Below are 26108 nucleotides of genomic sequence, written 5' to 3'. Positions count from 1 at the left end.
TTTTTTTTACATTTTTTTCTTTGTTGTTTTTTTCTATTCATAACAATCATCAGAAAATTCTCTTTCCTAAAGTAGTAGTAACATTTTATTGTCCCACCAGTACTGTATACGTGGTCCAGTTTCTCAGCATCCTTGCCAGCATTTGATGTTAACACTTTTTAAAGTGTTAGCCATTTTGATAGTTATGTAGCATCATCTCATTGTGGTTTTAATTTGCATTTTTCTAATGGCTAATGATGTTGAACATCTTTTCATGTGCTTAAGTGCCATCTGTAGATCTGTACATTTCTTTCATGTTTTCTGCCCATTTCCTAATTGGGTTGTTTGCTTTATCTGTTTTTAGAGAATTCTTTATTATAATCCAAATAAAAAGTTTTTTGTCAGATATACAGTTTTTTCACAGCTTGTCTTTTCACATTCAGTGGAGAAATTTTTAATTTTTATGTGGTTCTGTTTAGCAGCTACATCTCTTATGGATTGTGCTTTGGTGTCAAGTATAACACTTCACTTATCCATATTGTTCTTTGCCTGTTTGTCTCAAAGATTTTCTTCTATTTTTTCTTCCCCCAGCTTTATTGAGGTATAATTGACAAATAAAAATTAGTTATTTTTAAGGTGTACCACTTGGTGTTTTATCAAAGTTTTATGGTTTTATATTTTACACTTAAGTCCATAATTCATTTTGAGTTAATTTTTGTATAGAATGTGAGTTTAGGCTGAGGTTCTTTTTTGTTTGTTTGGCCTATGGATATGTAATTACTTCAGCATCATTTGTTAAAAAGATATCCCTCCTTCATTGAATTACTTTGACACTTTTGTCAGTTGAGCATATTTTTGTGGGTTTATTTTTGTAGTCTCTGTTCTGTTGATCTGTGTGTCTGTTTCTTTGTTGTTAACCACACACTCTTGATTACATACAGCATCCATAATAAGCCTTAACATTAAAGCGACTGATTCCTCTCATGTTATACTTCATTATAAATATTTTAGCTATTTTATCTACTCTTGATCCTCTGCCTTTCCACATAAATTTTAGAATGAGTTTGTCTGCATCTACAAACACCTTCCTGGAATTTTTGTAGGAATTGCATTAAACAGATCATTTTGTGGAGAATTGACATCTTTAATATGTTGAATGTTCCAATTGTGAACACAGTATGTGTCTCCATTTATTTAGGGAGTCCAATTTTTTTCATCATATTTTGTAATTTTCAAGATACAAATCTGTATATGTTTTAGATTTATACCTAAATATTTTATTTCCTTCAGAGCAATTTTAAATGGTCTCAATTCTTACTGAATTAGAAAGTTACATTTGAATTTTATTTTTGAATTTCAAAGCTTATTTTTGTTGTAAAAGTTAGTTATTTTCACAAGGGGTTGTGAATATTTTATGCAAACCAAGGAATGACTTTGTTTTAGAAATTTACTCCCAAGTTTTAGAAATAGTGAATTTATCAGCTGTTTGCCTCAACATTGGATTGGTACATCTAAACTGCTTCATTTCTGATGTAATTGACATTATATTGGAATCAACATTTAATATGTTGTGAGCCTGCTTCGTGTGTGTGTGTGTGTGTGTGTGTGTACGTTTTGAGACGGAGTCTTACTCCGTTGCCCACGCTGGAGTGCAAGTGCAGTGACATGATCTTGGCTTGCTGCAACCTCTGCTTCCTGTGTTCAAGCAATTCCCCTGCCTCAGCCTCCTGAGTAGCTGGAATTACAGGCATGCACCACCACGTCTGGATAATTTTTGTATTTTTAGTACATACGAAGTTCACTATGTTGGTTAGGCTGGCCTCAAACTCCTGATCTCGGATGATCCACCCGCGTTGGCCCCCAAAATGTTGGGATTACAGGCGTGAGCCACCATGCGCAGTCATGAACCTACTCCTCTTAACCCAATAATCTCACATCAGCTGTTGTACTATACTAGCTCTCTTCTTATTGGGATGGAGAGGGTGTAGCCTGGTCAGCCCACCTGAGGGTAATTATTCTCTACTTTTTATCCTACATTTTTATACTTTCTAAATGCAGCCTCTGGTTTTTAACCCATTATGTAGCTCTTTCATGATCTCAGAAGTCAATCCAGAATTTCAAATATTTACTATTGAGTTTCTTACTTTACTGCAAAATATAGCATTTGTTTTTGTGCCTCATTTTATTTTTCAAATTTTCCTTCAGCCAAAGCCATTGATCCTTTTTCTTCTAACTCAGGTATTATCAAACCACTAACTGATTAAGGAAGGAAATCAGGAGCTTGATTATGATGTTTCATTTTGCAAATTAAGAAATTCCTGCGTATCTCTTGAAATTAAAGTAAAATCTTAGTAAATATCTCTGTGTTATCGTTAAGTTCTGTGCTGTTCTTTAGTAAGGGTACTTGTTTATGTGGTGGTGTTTTTTTGTTTATTTGTTTATAGCTTGTCTCATTCCAGGATTTCAGGCCACAACTCATTCCTCTTGCTAGTTGCGATTCCTTCTTAAGTGGGGGTAATGGGGTTGGGGTTGGAGGGAGGCATCTTCAAGGTTACCTATATCTAGCTGAGCTGTGAAAAACTTTTCCTCAGAACATCAACCTGTAAGTTGGGTGCAGGCTTATTTTATTAGTTGATGGAAGTGACACAATGCTTAGAATCTTAGTAATTTATGAGTGTAGTAGTTTAGAAATGAATAAATGGTTAAAGAGATGAGCAGCCAAAGGTGTCTATGGGGATAACTACTATGACAGTTGTCTGTCCTCTTTCAGAAATTACAGCCTATCTTGTAACATACGGCTTGCTCTGGTTCCAGGCCATAGACCAGGGATGGAGAAATACTTGATGGGATTAAACTTGCTGAGAAAGGGCAGACAGCTATCTCAGTCTATATACTTACTTCCTTATTTAGAGTTGACTTTATATCTTTATTTTGGCTGTTACATCAATAAATTTATTGAAGAAAGTCCTATCAGTGTATCAGCCTCAATTTAATATATTGTCATGCTGGACCCCTATTAACTTTGATAGGAATGGCAAGAGGCCAAAAAAGAGATCCAAAGCCAGCAAATGAGACATAAGGTTTACCGGGTATAACTTGCATACAGGGTGGTTCAGTGGTGGTGGACTGGACAGTAGACTGCCACCTCTTGCAGAAGCATGCAGTTTATGTAGCATTTTCACTTAACCTCCACCCTCTAATAGCCTCCACCTGGTAACTTCTTTGAACCCAAAACAAAGGGTCTGGATCCCCTGTATGGCCAGCATTCCATGGAACAGGCCAGGGGCTCAGGTGTTCCTCACAGGTAAGGAATGAATCTCTTGAGTGGCCACTGCTTGGAACTCTGAATATACATTCAGGTGTTTCTGCCATGAAGGATCATTCTCAGGGTATACTTAAGTTTAGTTATTGCTGTCAGGTGCATCTACCATACAGATACATATGCCGTATAATATTTAAATAAAACTGTAACACACAGCCTTTTATAGAAAAAGCTCTTTTAGTTATATAAAGTAGTGGTTTTCAAACCTTTCCTCTCAATACCCTTTCATACCCTTAAAAACTATTGACATCTCCCCTAGCTTTTGTTTATGTATATCTATTGAGGTTTACCACATTAGAAATAAACTTTGAGAACATTAAAAAATTCTATTAATATACTTAGTAATAAGCAACTCATTATATGTTAGATCTTTTAACAAAAAAAATCTGTATTTCCCAACCCAAAAATAAATTAGGACAAGAGTGGCATAATTTTATATATTTCTGATTTTTTTAAATGCCTGGCTTAATAGGCGACAGCTGGGTCCTCATATCTGTTTCTGCTTCAATCTGTTGCATTATGTTGCGATTGATAAGTATGAAGAAAATTGAGCCTCACACTGGTGTCTAAAGTAGTTAGAAAATGGAGGCGTATTTTAGTAGCCTTTTCAGATAATTGGATATTCTTTTTTGATATGCTAAAGCATAACAACTGATTTCTTAATGGTGAGTTGTAATGTGGAATATGAGACCATATTAATGAACTTTTTGTATTTGGATACACTAAAATTCATTGGTTGTCTTTCAGTGGATGTTTTACATTCACACATTGGTCATTTGGAAAATATTGGTTCATTGAGTTATGCAGACTTTCCAAATGTGTATATGTTTCAGCGGAGCTTTTGGGAAACCCCATTGTATACTCATGACACAATATGAATGAAAATGAGTGAAAAGAGCAAATAATATCTTATTATAAAATAGTTTTGCCTTTGAAGACCTTCCAAAGTGCCTCAGGGACCTTTAAGGGTTTTCACATCATTCTTTATAAATCACTGACTTAACATAGGCAGTTCTTTGTTAGCAATTTCATTAGTAATACCCTTAATATGCAGTTTTTTTTAGTGACTGCCAGACTGCACCATTTTTTGCTGGTCCAGGGACTGACCTCAAATAGGGGCTGAAGGTAAAGGCATCAGTTCTGTACTAATGCCTTATGACTTACCGTTGGGGTTGTATTCCTGATCAGGGATGTGCAATAGCAGATCAGTCATAGCTATGACCAACAGGGTGTCATAAAGCAAGTATCATGAAAGGTAACTATCATAAGAAACCATAATCATGAAATAGGAAACTATTTTCCAAGCATTATGAAAAGATCATAAATGTAATATCATGTGCATAGTTATTAAAAAGACTCCAGTAAACTAGGGCACACATTTAGTACATAGAAAAATACAGCTCGTTTTAACATTAAGTTGGCACAGAATGAATTACTTTGTCAGAAAAACAAAATGAAACAAGACTTTCCTTTTTAAAAAGTTTCTAAAGATTTTACGGAATGCTTGAGTATCATCATACAGCTCAGTATCATGGAGCTATGAAAGGAAGTTTGAATAGACTTATTTTTCTTTTAGTAGATTTTACTCTAATTGATTGGCATTCAAATTCTCTTGACCCTAGAGCTGCCCTCAAGTATGTGTATTATAAGTGTTGCTTGTTGATAACATTGCTTCCCATGTAAACCACTTTCAAAAATAAGAATTGATTCAGCGTTATCTTCCCTTTACTCTTCCTAGTTTATTCAGAACTGGAAGTGAACTGTCTAGTATTGAGCCGGGTAGGTCCACTTTACTTCGAGTTTCCTTGCCATACTTTGTTCTAGTGGCCTGGAATCTGCTCTCAAACTTTTTCTGCCCTTTAACCCTTTAGAAACCCAAATCCAGAAGCCTTCCTTTGCCTTTCCTACCTGTTCTGCATTTATCTAACAAATGAAGCTAATTAGGACAGAACAATGGTCAAACCAGGTTAGCTCTGTTGTTGTCTGACTCTTGAGTTTGTACAGTTCTCCCAACCTCCAGGTTGCAGCAGTTGCTTCATCTGAGAAATTAAATGGTATGATTTCTGAGGTGACATTCAGTTCTGAAATCTGATGAGTCTAAATTCATACTTCTAAGCCTTCCATATGCCAAAAGTGTTTTTAACATGGTAAATTATATTTATGCCTTCCGATTAAATCCTTATTGTGTCTATTATTTAATGTTGGAGAAATGAAGAATTCCTATTGTTGAAAAGAATAATTGCTTAGAAGATAAAATATCATTCATTGAGATTCTATTAATTTTTTATTGTATAGTCAAAGAACTGGCTAGATTTTATTATTTATGTATATTTTTACCTTTTCTGGAGGGAGAAGATTTACAATGAAATTATGAGATTTATGTTTGAATGGTAAAGCTTAAAACAGTTTCAGAAAATAAACTTTGCAGTGTCCTTAGAAACTACCCATTTAGGTAGAACAAGTATTATGGCAATTTTGTGTTAATATTTAAGATAGCTTTCCCACTGAAAAAGTAATACAAGCACTAAAAAGGGGCTTAAAATTCAAATAATACAAAAAGATAGTCAGTGATACATCAGTTTCCCTTCTATGCTATGCTTTCTAGGCCCCTTCTGAAGAAACAGTCACCGTTAAGAAATTGTTGCTATGTGTGCAGTCTCATATCTGTAGATTAATGTCCATTTTTCATTCTCTTACCACAGATGGGAGTGTACCATACACATTGTTCAATACTTTTTTTTCACTGAAAAGTGTATTTTGGCACTCTTTACATATTATCGTGTTATATACATATATTTAGATAGATATGTGTGTGTGTATTTTTGCACACACACAAAAATCAGTCTCATGCTTTTTAAAGGCTGCATATTGTTCCATTGTGTAGATGTATCATAGTGTGATGAATCCTTTCCTTATTAATGTTAAATTTAAGTTTAGCCTAAAGCTGCCTTTTTTTTTTTTTTTTTTTTGAGACAGAGTCCTGCACTGTCATCTGGGCTGGAATGCCGTGGCATGATTTCAGCTCACTGCAACCTCCACCTCCTGGGTTCAGGTGATTCTTCTGCCACAGCCTTCTGAGTAGCTTGGACTACAGGCACCCACCATCACAGCCAGCTAATTTTTTGTATTTTTAGTAGAGACTGGGTTTCACCATGTTGGCCAGGCTGGTCTCAAACTCCTGACCTTGTGGTTTGCCCACCTCAGCCTCCCAAAGTGCTGGGATTACAGCCATGAACCACTGGGCCAAACTGCCATCTTTTGTATTTTAAGTTTGGCCTAAAAGTTTCTCCATACATAGCAACGTATAATCTAACTGGTTATGTAAACAGACTGTAAGGTACTCTTGTACCAGTCACAGAGTTTCAGCCAATCCCTGTGGCCAACTATTCAAACTATATTCAAGTAGTGCAGATACCAAGCTGTAACCAGCCCACCTGTTTCTTTACTTCGCTTCTGTTTTCTATATGTTACTTTCCTTTTTCTGCCCATAAATGTTACCTGACCATCTGGTAGCCTTGGAGTCACTCTGAACCTATTCTGGTTCTGGGTGCTGCCCAGTTTGTAAATTGGCTCAAGTAAACTCTGCTAATGTGTCTGAAGTTTTTCTTTTAACATTAATATATATGTTGGCTTTTGTTTTGAGATAGTATAGAAGATGCAAAGCATTAAACTTAAGTCTTTATATGTATAAATCAGTATACAAATTGAAAAATCCCAGAAGATGAAGTCCCTGGGTCAGTAGAGCATTTTAAAAATCGTTCTTGGCTATTTGTTAATATAAGGACTGTAAAGAGTGCTACTGGATAATAGTTGTTCTTGGATTAATGTTAAGTTTTTCATTTTGGGGAGGATTTAATTGGCCTTTCTTGTGGTTATTAGCATTCTAGGAGATTCTAGAGCATTTGTATTTTTTGTTTCCCATTCACTAGGTATTTGCATTTTTCTGAAAGCATCTTTAATATGGAAACATTGATGGACTTTGCTAACTTAGTTGAGTTACAAATTATTGGCTTAGAATTCAAGGTCAAATTAAAAAATTTTAGCTTATTTTTTAATTAGGCTATTAATTAAACTGTTAATACCTACCCCTTAACCTATTAAGTTCCCAGTGAAACTTCTCACACACACACACATTATATAAATAGACAAGTTTCAAATTCTGGTTATATATCATTCCAGCTTTATGATGTGTGATATACCACTTAGATCTAACTATCTGAACCTTAGTTTCGAGTCTGTAAAACTCTGCAGGTGATTGTTAACACGGTTAGGGATAAAGTTCATAATGAGTCTGGCTCAGTGGTTGGTACTTACCAGACACCTAATATATGAGTGAAAAAAAAGGGAAATATATGAAAAGTATGTTAATTAAAGGTAAATACATTAAAGCATTGTAGCATTCTTGAGTTTGAAAGGCCTGTAGAAATAATTTAGTGCAATAGTTTTCAAATTGAGCTCAGTGAACTTCAAGGGTTCTACTGTTTTTTATTTTTAAAGGTTTGAAACTGCTGATTTGGTCTATTGGTTTTTTAAGTTTTGGCAGTTCTTCATAGGCAACCAGATAAAACTGATTTTTCCTGTGGTAGTGATTGAGGAGCTGTGTTACTGAGGGTACTTCAGAAACTCACATGCCTAACAACTTGAAGCAACCTCTGAAACACCTTGATGGGGAATTCTGTAGTCCAACTCAAACACTGAACTGTTGAGGAAACAGAGATGTTATTTGTGTTCTTCTAGGTCACATAGAATCAGACAGGTCATGGCTGGATGCAGTGGCTTATGCCTGTAATTTCAGAACTTTGGTAGGCTGAGGCAGATGGATCACTTGAGCTCAGGAGTTTGAGACCAGCCTAGCCAACATGTCAAAACCCCATATCTACCAAAAATACAAAAATTAGTCATACGTAGTGGTGCATACCTTGTTATCCCAGCTGCTCAGAGGCCAAGGCAGGAGAATGGCTTGAACCTGAGAAGTAGAGGTTGCAGTGAGCCAAGATCACGCCACTGCACTCCAGCCTAGATGACTCTGTCTCAATGAAACAAAATGAAAAAGAATCATATGGGTTACTAAACCTCATGTGTGGGAGAACTGCAATATTCTGTCTTCTGTTACTCTATTATTTTGTTATCATTTTAGTAAAATCCTTGAAATTTTATCACATTTAAATGCTGAGTAATAGGTTCCTCTTGTAGTAGTACATTTTGTGTTTTTTTCATAGTTTTAAATGATAGCAGGAATTAAAATATTAGGATTTTGGTTATTTTATAAGTATCTTCTGATAAAATGATCTAAAAACTGTAAAAGATACAAATTGTTTTTTCCAAGTCTGTCATCATGCAAATTCTCTGTATGTCATTTTCTGAGCAGAAACCACTTCTAAAATTTGTTTTATTTTTGGTGCTAACTCGTAAATACTGTGTAGTAAAATGTATGTTGGAAGACAAAAGCTAAGGATAAGGAAAGACGTAACATTTTTAAAGAAAACAAGATTTAATTAAAGAAAACAGTTTTCATTTAAACAAAAACAAGGTCCATTACTTAGGGCTGACTTGTAAAGCACAGAGGAAGCAGAACTATTGGATTATAAGTTTGCCTCTATCTTGTCCTGCTCAAAGCAGATGAAGAAATAATAAGATATAGATAGCTCATTTAAATGAGCTCAGCCTCCAGATTCAGATGAATTATCCTCCAGAGCACTGAAGAACCTTGCAAATGTGATTCAGGAGGCTTTGTCATTATACTTTGGAGAGTTAGGAAAACTGGGAAAAGTGAGAAAGTGAAAAAAGGCAAGTATCAGTGTTTTCAGAGGTAAACAAGTAGATATTAGAAATTATCAATTAGTGAGCTTGATACAAATCTCTACCAGATTTTTAAATGTTTTAGAAAATATCACTCACTTAGGACGATTCTTACTTTCCTCCCCCCCAACCCCATACCCCTGCTTAGGATTACTAGAGTGGTACATGATGATATACTGTACATATATATATGATATATATCTGTATTCTATACTATATACTATATCATTATACTATGCAATTATAGAATATACAGTTGCAGAAGTCTATATAGTATAGAGAACTGTATAGAATTCTATATAGTATATGCAGTTATAGAGCTCAGTACTATACAGTTACAGAATATAGTTGTATATGGTATATGCAATATATTAGTATATAGTATACTAAATACTATATACAATATAGGATATAACTGTATATTGTATCTACTAGCATATAGTGGATATAATATGGATAGTCTATAGTAAATTCCGTAAGTCTTTTATTTTTGTTTGTATTTTAATGGAGAAGTATGGACTGGTTGAAAATAGTGTTAGAAAGTTTTACAATTGGGCAAGTAATTGTACCCAAAGCGTGCAGGTAAATAAATAGCTGTCAACTTGGAGAGAATATTTCTAGATGGGTGCTTTCGAGTGCTATCTTAGTCTCTGTTCCTTTCAGCATATCAGTGAGTGTGACCAGGCTCCTTAACAGGAAGAACAAGTCTTACTTGATTTTGTATTTGCAACACTTGGCACTCTCACAAAAAATTAGTGTTTCTTAAAAGAATGAATGGATGGATCTCTTCTTGACAGGTTCAAAAATAGGAGGTCCAACTAATTCGATGGATAACAAGATCAAGATTGATCCCCCTAGGCTCAATATCTGGCCTGAAATAAGCAAGATAAATTTTAGTTAGGTTAACTATTACACCTCAATTTTTTTTTCATCTATTTTATATATATACTATGGGGAGCCCTGGCTTAAAAATAATTGAAGTTAAAAAAGCATAATTTTAAAAGTATATGAACTACAATCATATTGCTACTTAAAAAATCAAAAGGGAAGAAGTTAACCAAGTATGGTGGTATCTTGGTCCTAGGAGGTAATAATAACTCTAATTTTATTAGTCAGATCTCATCTAATAACAAGTACCAGATTTTAGGTAACAAACTGACATATGGAGACCAAACAATAACCAAGGTGTCAAAAAACTGGCCCAAAAGAAACAGTGGAAGAAACACAGAATCATAGAAAAGATAAGGAAAAACTGTAACTTACTTCATTATTTAAAGGGCTGTCACATGGAGGAAGAAAAATAGATTTGTTTCCCGAGGGCAATAAAAATCTAATGGTTATTACTAGAAAACTGATTTCTACTCATTCAAAAGAGCCTCCTAATAATTAGAATTGTTCAATAATGAAATCAGTACCCTTTGCATTATCAAGCTTTCTGCTATCAGAATAATCTCTGCTATTTGTGCAGAGATTCAATGTCTACCATCTGGGAGTACTGTAAAAAAGCATTTACTGTAAGGTGGACTCATGACCTTCAGGGTCCTTGCTTACACAAGGATTTGAGTGCTTAGAATTGAGCTATAATAACACTGAACAGATATTAAAACAATTGACATTGATAGACTTATTTTAACAAATGCAATATTATTTAAATATATAATCCTTTACTAATTAATAAAAAATAAATGAAGGTAAAATCACTTATTCTTTGTGTGCTCGCAAAAATTGTTAAATTATGTTAATCCTTTATTTCTTTCCATTAACAAGACAGAATTCTATGATATGTCCTTTGGAAAAAATGTTAAGTATTTTAAAATTTATTTAATAAACAGTTTGTTTAAAGATGTTTTGAAATTTTACAGTTAAAGTGAGTAAAAAATATTCATAGTCCTACCAGCCAAAGATAACTACTATTTCCATTTTCTCATTTATCCATTTAGATTCTTCAATTTCTTAAAGTACTTCTAATTTTTTATGAAATATTTTGAATATACAAAAAAAGAATATTTAAAATATTCATGTAACTACTTGACATTTTGCTGTTTTTGCTTACATTAAAGTTTCCCTATATCCTTTCTCCAAACATCCTTTTACAACTTTCCCTGCTCAGAAGTAACTACTCTTCTGAAGTTGTTAGATATATATATTTTTAAGCATTTTAATTTTTATTTAAACATTTTTAGAAACTTTTAGTTTCTTATTAGTATATGTATTTTTTTTTAATTAGATAAAAATTAAAAGACAAAAACATTCTCATTCTTACCACTCAGATGTCACCACTTTTAGTATCTTAGTATGATCCTTCTGGATCTTTTTCTGTGAATTTGTGTATTTATGTCTTAAAAAAAATTCTTCTACTACTGGCTTGCTAGGGTTTTTGTTTTAAATTGTGGATTGTTTTGAATGTGAAATTACTCTTGTTCTTTTCTTCTTGTAAGTGATGCTATTTAGCTGTGATGCAATTTTTACATATTGCTGAATTCCTTTTGCTAATATTTGTTTGGGACTTTTGCAACACTATTTATATTTTAGAATGGTGTACGATTTTATTTTTCCACTACTGACATCAAGCTTATAAAAATTCTTTTAAAGAATGACTTCCAGAGTTTTTCCTTCTTTCTGTTCTCTTTTACAGAGAGTGAAAGATAGAGATATGTTTTTTAAAATTTGTTAGATTTCACCTTTGAAATCTTCCGAATTTAGTGCTCATTTAGAAGTTTGTTTTTGCTTTTTTGTTTTTTTTTCTACTCAGTCTTTTAATTTTTAACAGTATTTTTAATTTTTAAAATATTTCTCCTTGATATTTTAACAGTATTGGTTTACCATTATTTCTTACATGTCACCATTGTTCATTATTGTTCCTTCAGGGTTCACTTTCTCACTGAAATATATATTTAACTGAGGGCTTCTGAGTGGCGACATTTTTTAGTATTTGTCTGAATATATTTTATCTTCACTTTTCAATGATAATTTCACTGGATCTTGGTGGATTCCAGGTTAAGAGTTATTATGATTTGGAATGGAGTATTTTTTAGCGCTGGTATTTTTTTTAAACACGTTCTCATTAAGTTTGATGGTTTCTTGTTTTGTTCCAAAATATCTAAAGGAAGATAGGATTATTTAAATTAATATTTTATATGGAAATAATTTCAAGTTTATAGAGTCACAAATCCAAAAACAGTATAAAGAACACTTCTTTACAGTTTACCCAGATTTGTCTGTTAACATTTTATCCCATTTGTCTTATAATATGCACAAATGATCTCTTGTGTGGCCTCTGTGTCATATGCACTTACACGCATAATTTTTTTTTTAACTATTTCAGGGTGACTTGCATACATTGTGCCCTTTAACCCTAAATACATCAGTGTGTATTTTTTAAGAACAGGGATTATGCCCTTATAGAACCATAGTAAAATTATGGTTACACTATGATTTACACTTATAACTTCCTCTAATCTACTGTCTACAGTACAGTTTTTTTTCAGTTGACTTAATCATATCTTTTATAGTACTTTCTGTTCTCTAGTGTAGAATCCAGTCTAAGGTCAAGTATTGTACTGAATTGCCGAGTTTTCTAGTCTTCTTTTATCTGGAACATTTCCACATACTTTTATTTTGTTTATGACATTCTCATTTTTTGAAGCATACAGCTTTCTACCCCTATTCATTTAATAGAATATCCTTAACTTTGCATTTCTCTTAGGTTTCATTGTGTTTCATTGTGTATAGACTGGGGTTTTTGTATTTTTGGTGAGAATACTGAATAGGTGATATTATTTTCCTTCTTTATATGTGACATCTGGAGGCACATGTCTCCTGACCTTCACTAGAAATGTTAATTTTGATCTCCTAGCCAAAGTGTTGCTCAGCTTGTCTAACAAGCTTTATACATCGACTATTCCTTCTCTTATAGTGAATCAATAAGCAGTCTATGTGGAGCCGTTTGAAGAATATGTAAATATCTTGTTCTTCATCAAAATTTAGCATCTGTTGATGATTCCTTTCTGATCCAGTCTTTATCATGGTGCTTTTTCCAATTTCATCTCTCATTGTATCTTCAATTCTGGAAAATTCCTAACTTTTTTGCTTGTTTTGTTTTTCTGTTTGCTTTTCCCTCATTTTGTCATTATCTTTTAGATTCTCACTACATTACAAAAACATTTCATGAAGAATATGGATGGACAATAAACATGAAAATTAACTTTATTAGTAATCAAAGAAATATAAATTAAAATAATTGTATCCTTTTTAAGGCCAAGCTGATGGATTGAAGAATTACAGTACCTGTTACTGTAAGAATCTAGTAAAATAAAGGCTATTAGACTTTCAAAGAGAATGTAAATTGTTACAGCCTTTTTTGAGAGCATTTCGGTAATGCTTTTCAAAGCCTTAAAATTGTACACAATTCTATGAACCCAGAAGCTTCATTGTGTTTAACGTACACACTTGTTTTTACTGTTTTTTATGATCTATAAAAATTATTTAATGCCTTTTTGTATTCCCTCCCTTTTACTAATCCCTGCCCACAACTCCTCAGCTAATCTACTTTTTGTCTCTATAAATTAGTTTGCATTTTAAGAACTTTATATATGTGGAGTCATATAGTATGTATTATTTTATTCCTGGTTTCTTTAGTTTAACAAAATTATTTTGAGATTTAAACATGTTGTTGCAAGCATCAGTTGTTCATTCTTTTTTATCGCTGAGTGGTAACTACCCTTATTGTATAACTATATATGACATTTCATTTACCCATTAATCCATCCCATTGATGAACATTTGGATTATTTCCAGTTTTTGGCTTTTGCAAATAAAGCTGCTATGAACATTCATGCAGAAGTCTTTGTAGAGACACTGGCTTTTATTTCTCCTATGTAAAGACCTAAGTGTGGAATGACTGTGTTACATAGTAGATATATGTTTTACTGTCAAGTGTTTTCCAAAATGGTTGTAACGATTATACATTCCCAAAACAAAAGTGTATGACAGTTCTGGTTGCTACACATCCTTGCCATTTTGTATGCTTATGTTTTCCAATTTTAGACATTGTGGCTTTAATTTGTATTTCATTTATGACTTAAGGTAGTGAAGCATTGTTTTGTGTATCCTTTGTCTCTGGATATCTTTTTGGTGAATTACCTGTTTATGTATATCCTCCATTTTTTTTTTTTTTTTTTTAAGCTTTCTTTTTTTTTGTTACTGAATTTTGTGCGATAGATACAGATGTTTAGATGTAATATATAATTGACCTTTGAACAACACGGGTTTGAACTGTGTTGGTCCACTTATGTAAGGATTTTTTTTTTTCGATAAACACAGTCGTCCCACCATATCCACAGGTTCCACATTCCACAACCAAATGCAGAAATAAAAGACAGTATTTGCAGTGTGTGAAACCTCTGGATGTGGAGGACCAAGTTTTTATATACTCAGGTTCCACAGGACTGACTGCAGAACTTGAGTATGCCTGGATTTTGGTATCCACAGGAGTCCTGGAACCAATCCCCTACAGACACAGAGGGTTAACTCTGTATAGTTCTTCATACAAGTCCTTTAGCACAGTGGTCCCCAACCTTTTTGGTACCAGCGATTGATTTCGTGGATGACAGTTTTTCCATGGATGGGGTTGAGGGGGATGGTTGTAGGCTGAAACTATTCCACCTTAGATCATCAGGCATTAGATTCTCATAAGAAGAGCACAACCTAGAACCCCTGAATGCACAGTTCACAATAGGGTTCATGCTGCTATGAGAACCTAATGCTGCTGATGATCTAACAGGATGCAGAGCTCAGGCTGTAGTGCTCGCTCCTGCCACTCACCTCCTACTGTGCAAACCTGATTCCTACCAGGCAACTGACCAGTACCAGTCTTCAGCCCAGGGGTGGAGGACCCCTGCTTTAGCAGATCAGTGATTTGCACATATTTTCCCTAATCTGTGGCTTATCTTTTCATTTGCTTAATGATTCCTCTCAGAGAGCAGGAGTTCTTGATTTAGATAAAGTCTAAGACACTTTATTTCTTAACATTTACCCTGAGGCAATAATAAATGATTAAGGTTATTAATATTAGGATGTTCACTCTAGGAAAAATTGGAAGCACCCTAATATTGAACAGCAGAATTTAGTTAAATTATGATAATCTACAAAGTGCAATACTAGTCCACTGAAAAAATATTGTGTTATTATAGTATATTGACTTAGGTATTTATGGTATTATTTAGTGAGAAAGAAACATAAAAGTCTCAAATTATATACATCAAAATGTTGGCAGTGATTATCACAAGGTAATGAGATTGTAACTGCTTTTTATTTTCTACTTTTCTTTGTGATTTTATTTATACTTATAATAAACATTTATTATATTTGTAGTAAATCTGTCTGTCTGTCTATAAAATGCTTTAAAAAAAACCCACAAGTTAGAAATGGTGTCTTGACAACTTGTTATTTTAAAAGAAAATAAATTAACATAAATTATTTTATAAACTTGGTGGAACATGTTTGAAGACCATGGATGGAAATGACTGTTGTTTTTATCTAGAGATGTTTTACTCTAGGTACTCTCCATAGCTTTAGTAATGCTTTGTAATTTTAGCTGTCTTGATATCTTATTATTTGCCCAAGGAATGTGGGTGTGCTTAAGATTTTTTTTTTTAAGATAATCTTGTTCTGTCACCAAGGCTTCAGTTCATTGGTGCAATCATAGTTCACTGCAGCCTTAAATTAACTTCTGGGCTTGGGTGATCTTCCTGCCTCAGCCTCCTGAGTAGCTGGAACTACAGGCATGCACCACCTTGCCCAGCTAATTTTTAAACTCTTATTTTATAGAGATGGGTTCTTGTTTTGTTGTCTAGGCTGGTCTCAAGTGAACTCCTGACCTCAAGGCCTCCCACCTCGGCCTCTCAAAGTACAGGGATTATAGGCATGAGCTACCATCCCAGCCTTAAGAATTTATTTACAAATTATTATGAAAAGCAGAAATAGGAATGATAGGCTAGATACCTTACTAAATTGTTGGTAAATCTGTTCCCCAGTTTAGGTACATGAATGCTGTGCTCAGTCAGATTTGTATGTCTTGTACAGCACCACTAAAAACATCATTTTGACACTGCCATATGTTATGTTTTATTGGTGGATTCTTTTTTACTTTTAAGGACTGCTTTTTATGTGTTTGTACATATAGGAACTATCAAAAAATCTTGAGCTGAGTACTAACAGCTTTCAACGACAGTTGGTTGCTGAAAGGAAAAGGGCATATGAAGCTTATGATGAAAATAAAGGTCTTCAAAAGGAGGTACAGCGACTATGTCACAAATTAAAAGTAAGTATTTTAAATTGCATTATTTTTTTCTATAATGTGTATTAGATGAAAATTAAATATTTTAAAACACTAAATACTATTTCATATTTGTAAGTTGGTACAATATAATTTTTAAAATTCTATTATCTTTAGCACTTAGAAAAGATTTGTTGGTAGAATCAATATAACAAAGCGAAATTAAAAGCAAAGACAAAAGATGGAACACTGAATACACCAATAGGAATGATGTAACTGAAGTAAATTGTAAAATCATAGAAGAAAATTATGGGAATTAGAGCTTCACTATGTTGCGTGATTGAATAATTCAGTGTTTTTCTTCATATCATCCCATGATTGACTATTTTTTAAGTAGTTTCAAATGATGCCCTTCATATTCACAGTGTTTAGAGAAAGCATTCAAATTACTTAATTTTGTTAAAACAGGCATTCTTCATTCTATGTAGAAGTCATTAATGCGTTCTAGGTGGAACTCATTAATTTTGTGCAAAATTATATATATATAATGATGTTTTCTTTTTGTTATTTAAATGTGCAGAAAAGCCACAGCCCCAAAATGGTAAAGTATGCCTGTGTTTAAAAGAATGGTCTAATTTTTAACTCATCAATATTTCAGAAATTATATTTGAGAGATACTAACTAAATTATTTGTCTCTTGTGTCTCAGTTAAGACAGTACTAGCTGTAACAGGTAAGAATGTATAGAAAATGAAATTTACCTTAATTTTTTTTAATTTCCAGGACATATTGGACTTTTTAGGGAAAATTATTTTTCTGTCCTAATCTCAGTGTACTAGAGACATTTCTTTCTATAGTTTGGTAGTTGCAGAAGGAAAGTGAACCAGATATCTTTAAATATGGTAAGAAAATACCAGATGACAAAGTGAGGGTTTTGTTGTGTTTTAAACTGAGACTCTGTTTCCTCAATTGTATTGCATTTGTTTTCAGGAAAAGGAGAGAGAACTGGATATAAAAAATATATATTCTAATCGTCTGCCAAAGTCCTCTCCAAATAAAGAAAAAGAACTTTCATTAAGAAAAAATGGTATAGTAGCTATTATTGTTCAAAACCTAATATTATTGCTATTATTTAGTGGTAGTACACTAATTCTGAAGTGAAAGGGAAGGAAAAGAACCTCATTGAAATATATTTAAAATAAATGTAGTTTTTGCAATTTAAATTACCTAATAGTTTTCAGAATCCTTTTCAATTTTCTCAGTTTTTTTCCCTTAAAGAGAGGCTGTTAAATTTTTTTACATAACTTTTTGAAATTTCCTTATAATTTTTAAAATGCTTTTTGAAAATACACAAATATACCCCAAAGTAGAGAGAGTAATATGATGAACTTTCATTTATGTATCATGTAGCTTTAGCAGTTACACTTTTTACCAGTTTTATTTCATCTATTTTTTCCACTTTTTTCTAGAGTATTTTAAAGTAAATCTCAGATATCAGTTGATTTCACCTATAAATACTTTGTATTGTTATTTGTAGTTTTACTTTAACAAAAGTATAATTTCCCTCATGTGAATTGCAAATTTTAAAAATATAAACGTTGCAAAAGCTTTATAGCATTTATATTCAGAATTGTCGCCAAATCATATAATTGCCAGTTAATTCTAGAAACAAAAATAGTAATAGTGAGTATTAACTAAGCTGAGCAAAACATGCATTATATTTATATAATGAATATATAGGTGAATATACGTATTCATCATTTAAATGTACGTGTATATGTACGCACACATGCACATATATATGCCGCTTGAATTCCATATATTTTAACATTATTCATTGTAATAAATTTTTAAAAATAATTTTCATGGTAGTTGCATGCCAGAGTGATTTTACAGACCTGTGTACAAAAGGAGTACAAACCATGGAAGACTTCAAGCCAGAAGAATATCCTTTAACACCAGAAACAATTATGTGTTATGAAAACAAGTGGGAAGAACCAGAACATCTTACTTTGGTGAGTTTAGCAGTATGATTATATACCAAACTCGATTTGAAGTTATTCCTAAAAACACAGTATCAAACATTGCAAAATTTCAGTAATGAAGCTGGTAGTATGTCTATATGAATATGCAGCTAGCGTTTTTGAAGGGAAAAAGGTATCATATGTATTTTATAAAATTCCTTTGGCTTCACTCTTTTAGTTTACATCACATATTTCAGGTGCTTCAGAAAAAATTGATTGTGCCTTCTGGGTTGGGGGCAGAAGAAAAGAATTTGCTTTCTAAGTTTCTCTTATATACAGAGATAGACTTGGAAAACATTTCAGTGCTTTTATGTTTAGTAGCAAGTAATAGTAGTTTTCCAATGATTTGTTAGAATTTGACTAGGTTTAATTTTTTTTTGGTCTGCTGTATGGGAGAATTTAACATGTGAACTGACTGAATAATGAACAAGGTAATTGCAATGGAATCTGACCTTACACTGTTCAAATTAGAGTGGAATTCGAGGGGTCTGTGTTGGACTTTCATTTAAAAGGACCGTCATTCTGAATCACTGGAAAGTCTCTTTTTCTAAGAGAGTTTTATCTTCAGTGTTTACAACTTAAACTCCAAAGATAACAACATATCAGCAACCTAGCATATTTCATACAATGGTATATTTTTATAGCTTATTTAAGTTTCCCAATGACCCTGAGATTTATTCTTGTGGTATAAAACAGAAAGGCTGGACTGATTTGATTCCTCTGTATATTCTAGTTTTTTATTTGTTTATTTTTGCTTGATAATTCCAACAAGTTAGTTGTATCTGTTAAGTGTCCTTCCAGATTTGTACTGTTATTGAGACTAGCTCATGTTGATTTGTCTTTTTGAAGTGGCAAAGTGAAGAATAACAAAGTAATTACTAACTTTAAAAGGATTAAAAATTTATTCTTTTTATATACCTAACCATTTACATTCAAAAGAAGAGATTGAAACCTGATACAGTAAAAAGAGTATTAAGAGTATAGCCTTAGAGTTAGCTCTCATTTTAGTTAAATTCTAACATTTTAGTTGTGTGACTTCTTGGAGCCTGTTTCTCATCTATAAAATGAGGGTGGATTGCTTTTCAGGGTTATGACAATGAGTAATCATGAAATTTTTTATTTTTTCTTTCTTTTGTAGTTACATGAAATTGGAAATAATCATGAAGTTTATAAAGCTCTTGAGACTGAGCCTGCCACTGTAAAGGGCCTCAGCAAATGGTAGCTTAGAGTACAAGCTAAGTTGCTATTGGAAAAATAATAGGGTAGCTTAAGTGAGATAAAAATTTCTCTCTCTCGTAATAGACTGAAGTCAGTTGGTAGTTCACAGTTGGTAGACAGCTTTGTTTCATGGTAGTCATACTTTGTCTTGTTGATCTTCCATTTTAAAGAGTGTAACCCTCTTCTGTATGGTTGGAACTGGCTCGCCACCTGTGTGGGAAAGGGCAACAAGGAAGTGGAGGGCAAGCAGCTTTTGGTTTTATAAATGTGATCTGAAATTGCACATGTACTTCCACTCACCTCCCGTTAGTCCTTTCTAACTGCAAGGGAGGGTAGCAAATGTAGTCTCCAGCTAAGCATCTCTGTGTCCTGCTAAAACTCACAGGATTCTGTTACTAAAAGGAAGAAGATGAAAATGGATACTAGAGGACAGCTCTCTACTAGACAAGTCTTTACTAATGTTGAAAACAGATGCTCGGTACTGCAAAGAAAAATTAGCATTGAGACAAAGGGTCTCTTAACAAAGCAATTTTTACTTCCTGCACTGCAGGAAGGGTACCCTCACTAGCCATCTTGCAGTGAGAATACAGTGAACAAAGCAGAGCAGACATATTTATCCCTTACACATTTGGGGTTATCCTTACTGCTATGTCTGATCTCTGTTGGTTGGAGCTAGACCTCACAATTTAAAACCCAAATGACAAACAACTTAAAACTTTACTAAACAGGTAAAAGCAATGGAGAAGTTCAAATAAGGAAGGGGCATAGGCTACAAGCTGGGGACATGCCTGTGAGCACGTCCAGCACAGATATCTTGGTTAAAGTACAAAGACCTAAAATGTACTACATGCCTACAATCATGTCTAACAGCTACATCAGATAGGGCTTAACAAAAAGTTATTAGCACACTTAATGATTTATTCTTTAACAAGAAAGGAAATTTTGAAGAGGAATTTTTTACTTCCCACAACTAATAATAGATATTTTACTTTTATTAAGAAAAATTACCCACATATGCGAAAGTTACCATAGGAAACAAGGAATTTTAAGTTTATACTATTTTTATTTGATTTGAATATTGTAAAATATATTAATTGGATGCTTTGGCATAGTATTGTCACTGCTCATGTCGTAGTTCAACAACATCTCAGTTGATCCATATATTTGGCAAATAGCCATTTCTGGTTAACTGAATTAATCAGATTTTTTGTGAAAATGCACAAAGTAAGGATACTTCAGAAACTTGTCTCTTCAGAATTTTATGTACTATTTTGGCTTTACTTCAGTAATATTGGTTCTATATGTCTTATAAGTGCTTCTTTAAAATTTTAACTGAAATAATCCTGTGTGTTTTGAAGTATTAATCACAAGTGGTAACTTGTGATTTACTGATTTACTAATTGAAATTTTGTACTAATTTTTAACTTAGTTGGTAATCATGTTTAATGGATAAATCTGTGATGTTTAGTTCCAATTTTCTGTAATTTGTAAACTTGCATTTTCTTAAATATATAATAGGACTTGGAATCTCAAAAGCAAGATAGTCATGGAGAAGCAGGGATTCTAAACCCAACTGTGGAAAGAGAAGAAAAATTTGTTAAAGATCAAGAACTCCATGTTGTAAAACAGGAGGTTGAAAAGCTGGAGGATGGTAAGAAAAAGAGTTTGTTTAAGCATGTAACAAGTCAGCATCCCTTGGGAAAGAAAGAGTGAGCATCCTCTAATATCTTCCAACTTAACTGTGAATTGTTTAGGTAGAACAAAGAAAGGTGGATACAGTGGTAGGGGATGGCATATCAGGAGCCATAAACAGTTAAATAAAGTTATTAAGGAGAGAAAAAAATTGAACACTGTAAGTAATTTGCTATTTAGGGTTGGGGAATAAGGGCGAGTTACATTCAGAAAATTCAGCTGAAGTAGAATTCAGATGCCATTTACCGAAGTTACTATACGTGTACTGTTCTTATATGTTTTAATGATTTTTTCATTTGGAAGTGGTCTCAAAATTAAAATGGCAAGAATATCTAAAGTATTTGTGAGTAAGTTGTATATCTCATGCCCATATACCTTTAAATACTTCCATGTATATTTCCCCAAACTAGGACATTCTCTTATATCATATTCTAATGTAGTTTTCAACTTCAGGAAATTTAACTTTGATGCAACACATTTATCTAATCATTCATGTCATGATTTTGTCAGTTGATACAATATTGTTTTTGATAGCATTTCCTTCCCTCTGGTACATAATTATGAATTACATTTAGTTTTCATATCTCTTCAGTTGTCTTTGATCTGGAGATTTTTGTTACATATATAAAGTGGGAGGAAGGGAAAAAGAGAATGTGTGTGAGAGATTAACGTTTTTGATGAATATAGACCCATTTTTAAAAATATAATGTTCTTCATTTTGAGTTTGTCTGACGTTTTCTTTTAATTAGATTCAAGTTAATGTATCTTCTGTCAGAATACCACATAAATCATCTCAGGATATGACATCTAAAGGTTTCATTTATTTTTAAGTTTAGAGTCTTTGTTCTGTCTATCCATCCATCCATTCCCACCATACAGCATTATATTAGTTATAAAAAAATAGGCAGAGAACCTTTCTTCTCTACCAGTACCTTGAAGAACAAATTTTTTTATAAATGAGAATTGTAAATGTAATATATATTAAATATATTATTCTCTAATCCCAGAATATCAAGTATAGAAATAAAATTTATGATGTCCTTTCTCCATTGATTTATAATACCCAAAGTAAATATGGTTGTTTTATGAAATTTGATAGTTTTCCTATTTAAAAATATTGACCGTTACAAAACCCCATTTAAAAACTTTGATTTCATACAGAATGGGAAAGAGAAGAACTTGATAAAAAGCAAAAAGGAAAGACATCTTTACTGCAAAGAGAAGAAAAGCCAGAATGGGAAACTGGAAAGTACCAACTAGGAATGTATCAAATTCAGAATACAGATAAATTGCAAGGAGAGGAAGAAGAAAGACTAAAGAGAGAAATGCTACTTGCTAAACTGAATGAAATTGACAGAGAACTCCAAGATTCTCGAAATCTAAAATACCCTCTTTTGCCATTGTTACCTGATTTTGAATCAAAACTACACTCCCCAGAGAGAAGCCCCAAAACTTGCATGTTCTCTGAATCCTCAGAGAGGTTATTTAATGGGCATCGTTTGCAAGACACCAGTTTCTCAACTCCAAAAGGAGGTCAGAATTCAGGAAATGTAAGTCTAGCCTCCCCTAATGAGTTTGCATTTGGTAGTTATGTGCCTTCGTTTGCAAAAACATCAGAGAGGTCAAATCCGTTTAGCCAAAAAAGTGGCTTTTTGGATTTCCAAAGAAATAGTATGGAAAAATTTAGTAAAGACGGTGTAGATTTAATTACAAGAAAAGAGAAAAAAGCTAATTTGATGGAACAGCTATTTGGTGCCCGTGATAGCAGCACTATTTCCTCCAAAAGCAGTGACCCATATTCTATGGCTTCCAGCAAAGGAGACTTTGATCCTCTAAATTTTCTCCCTGGGGATAAAGGCAGCAGAGATGAAGAACATGATGAAGATGAAGACTTTTTCGTCAGTGAAGGAAGAAGTTTTAATCCAAATAGACACCAATTAAAACAAGCAGACAATAAACCAGCAGTTAAAGCAGTTGATTCTGTAGAAGATGAAATTGAAGAAGTAGCACTGAGATGACTGACTATACATTTTTTCTAATTGTAAATATTGAAAGATTTTAATACAGTATTTATTATAAACTAAATTTAGACTTTTTAATGCTAAAAAAGTCCTTATTAAGGAATGAGTTTTAATAGCTAAATACAATGCAGTTAAAAAGAAGTAGATCATACATATACCACATAGATAGTTTGCCAAGAATGAAGGAGGCTCTTTTGAATGAAACCAAAAATAAAAATGTATCTTGAAAAATGAAATAGATTTTAACTCTTCATCCAGTACTATGGCAAGTTTAACTTCATTGGAGATTGTATATCTTTTCTACTTTTATACCTATTTATATATTTATTTTTGATTATATTCTCACTGAGCTAAATACAGTCTTCCCATTCATTAATTGTTGAATGAAAATTAAGGGTAAAAGTCTGTGTTGGGAAGTGTAGCTCCACGTGGTAGAGAACCAGTGCTTCTTAGGAGCCCTTCCTTTTATGGATAGGTCCAGGTATCCCTATCTTACATGGCAGTGCTGAGCTACTTACTCTTGAGTGATAGCCATCACAACACTGGGATATCCCATTCCTCTGAAAGTACCCACAGCTAAACACTACTCATTTCCAAATTACAGTGTTTACTGAAATCACTTGCCTACAGTTCTTTTAGAATATTAGATTGCATTCAGAAGACACTTCTCTTTTTGCGTGGACAGTTGCTCTCTGTCATAGCCCCCAGAACTTTGGATACAGTGTAATTCCTCTCCTTGTTCTCCTGCACTCTTTGTATCTCAGTGACTGAGTGTAAGATTTCATGCCAAATACAAGGAATAGAAGAAATACATACCAACTACAAATAGAAGAAACTTTATCCCAATATATTATAGGAAGATCTTCAGTTCAATTATGTTTCCAGAGTAATATAATTTGGAAATGTTAATACTTTTAAGATTTGTCCTCAAACCAAGGAGACAACAATAGTGTAATACTATTGGACTTTAGGACTAATTTTAAAGCAACTTTGGATAGTAGTTTTCTAGAGATAGGACTTCCGCCTTGCTGACTAGAGTGGGTAGTTTTCTGTTTAAATGCATTGATCTTTGGCTGTTTGTAATTCACTTCAGCTTGTAGAGAAGTTGATGACCTTGGATCATGATGGGTATGATTGGTCTTTAAAAAGCAATAATATACCACCAACCAAGGAGAAAACACTGTTAAAATGAGGAGTGGTGGAAATAGTGTTTTGAGAAGAATAAAAAATTTAGATTGGCACTTATTCTAAAGTGAGCTGTTTTTTTCAAGAATTTAGTAGCATTTGCTTCTAGTACGATTTCTGATACCAGGCATACATGCTGATGAAGGGAAGGAGTTACTGTTTTATTCTGAGTTCTTGTAAATTCATATTATTGAATTTCATTGCATGACTATTTGACAAGACTTAAGCTGGTTAGGTCTCTTAAATTAAAAGATGTACTACCTATCATCTTCTAAACTGTGTTCCTTTCATTTATTGGGAACAGAATCTCAAAAGTGCTAAGCTATATTAAAAAGTTGTCTTAATAGATTTTTACGTCTGATATGTATAAGCATTTAATATGTTAGAAATCATTCTAATATATGTAAAACTATTATTTGTAATGCAGTTCTTGGTAAAATACTATTATGTAATGTTAATTTTGTTCATAGCTGCTAATTTTTCTGCCAAAAGTATTCTTTTAGGTTATTTTAAAAGCTTTTTAAACTTATTAGCTAAGTTTTTTATTCAGATCATTTAAATTAGATTTTTGCTTTTTTTCTACCTGATGATCTCTTTAACCAGATACAACAAGACAGAATTATTAAAATTAAACCTAAAGTTAAGTTATAGACTTAAAGGCATTTTGGTGTTAAGCATTAAAATTGGAGATTAAAATGTACAAAACAGGTTTTTCTTTATGAACAAACCTTAGAGGGTAAAATTTTTTTTCTAAATGTTGTTAAATTTATTTGTATTCAGAACTCTTATTAATAAAAATTAAAAATGCACTATGACTCTTTATTTGAGTGAAACCCTAGGTTACTTAGAATATATGTAGTGGAAATTAACCCAGGGTTAATTTTTATTTCATTTTTACCTTTTTTTTTTTATGTGCAGTATTTTTAGTTGAAGTAGATGAATTTGCTCTAAATCGGGTTAGACAGTATGCTAGTCTTATCAGATAATTATAGTTTTAATTAATCCTTTCACCCTTAATGGCTGTCATAATGGCACGTATTGCTCATAATTTTTTCTTTTTAAAAGGTGAGGGCAAAAAGGATTAAACCGAATTGTGAAATGAACACAAACTTATTTCATGGCAGACTTGCTATTTTTCTGATCATCCTCTTCCATCTCATTTTCCGAGATACTCGGCTTCGGCTTCTGGTATCCCTGACTAGTCGTTAGTTGGATAGAGCGTGTAAATCTGCCTGATGAAAAGGGGAAGGGAAATTTGTATTATGGGATAATATGGATTTTTTTTAGGATTAAAGAAGTTACCATAAATTATAAAGAATCTACCTTAAAATGTTTTCCCTTTCTATATAAAACTTACCTTTCTTATGTTAGAGCCTCCTTTTATATTACTTGAAATTGCTCTCCATTTATTTAGGAGTTTTGTTTTGTTTTTGTGGGTGTGAGATAGAGTCTCACTCTGTCGCCCAGGCTGGAGTACAGTGGCACAATCTTGGCTTACTGCAATCCCCGCCTCCTGGGTTCAAGCAAGTCTGTTTAGGATGTTTTTGTTTTTGTTTTTTTAATTTTTTTCTTTCAGAGACAGCATCTCGCCAT

The 26108-nt window shown here is 33.0% G+C and overlaps 1 protein-coding gene across 2 annotated transcripts in view; it reads left to right on the top strand.

Annotated features, from left to right (window-relative positions):
• LCA5 (lebercilin LCA5) overlaps positions 1–25324 on the top strand; it is a 65623-nt gene extending 40299 nt beyond the window's left edge. For both annotated transcript variants that reach the window (XM_017536409.2, XM_037741293.1), the window contains exons 4-8: positions 16284–16421; positions 17366–17462; positions 18248–18390; positions 21136–21268; positions 22471–25324. In XM_017536409.2, the coding sequence (XP_017391898.1) occupies positions 16284–16421; positions 17366–17462; positions 18248–18390; positions 21136–21268; positions 22471–23327 (1368 nt within the window). In that variant the 3' untranslated portion in view covers positions 23328–25324. The remainder of the gene's footprint in view (positions 1–16283; positions 16422–17365; positions 17463–18247; positions 18391–21135; positions 21269–22470) is intronic.
• Positions 25325–26108: the final 784 nt, after the last annotated feature.

This window comes from Cebus imitator, unplaced genomic scaffold (genome assembly GCF_001604975.1).
Source record: "Cebus imitator isolate Cc_AM_T3 unplaced genomic scaffold, Cebus_imitator-1.0 Scaffold98, whole genome shotgun sequence".
NCBI classification, from domain to species: domain Eukaryota; kingdom Metazoa; phylum Chordata; class Mammalia; order Primates; family Cebidae; genus Cebus; species Cebus imitator.
The sequence above is the reverse complement of the archived record's forward strand: the minus strand, read 5'-3'. Positions and strand labels throughout refer to the sequence as shown.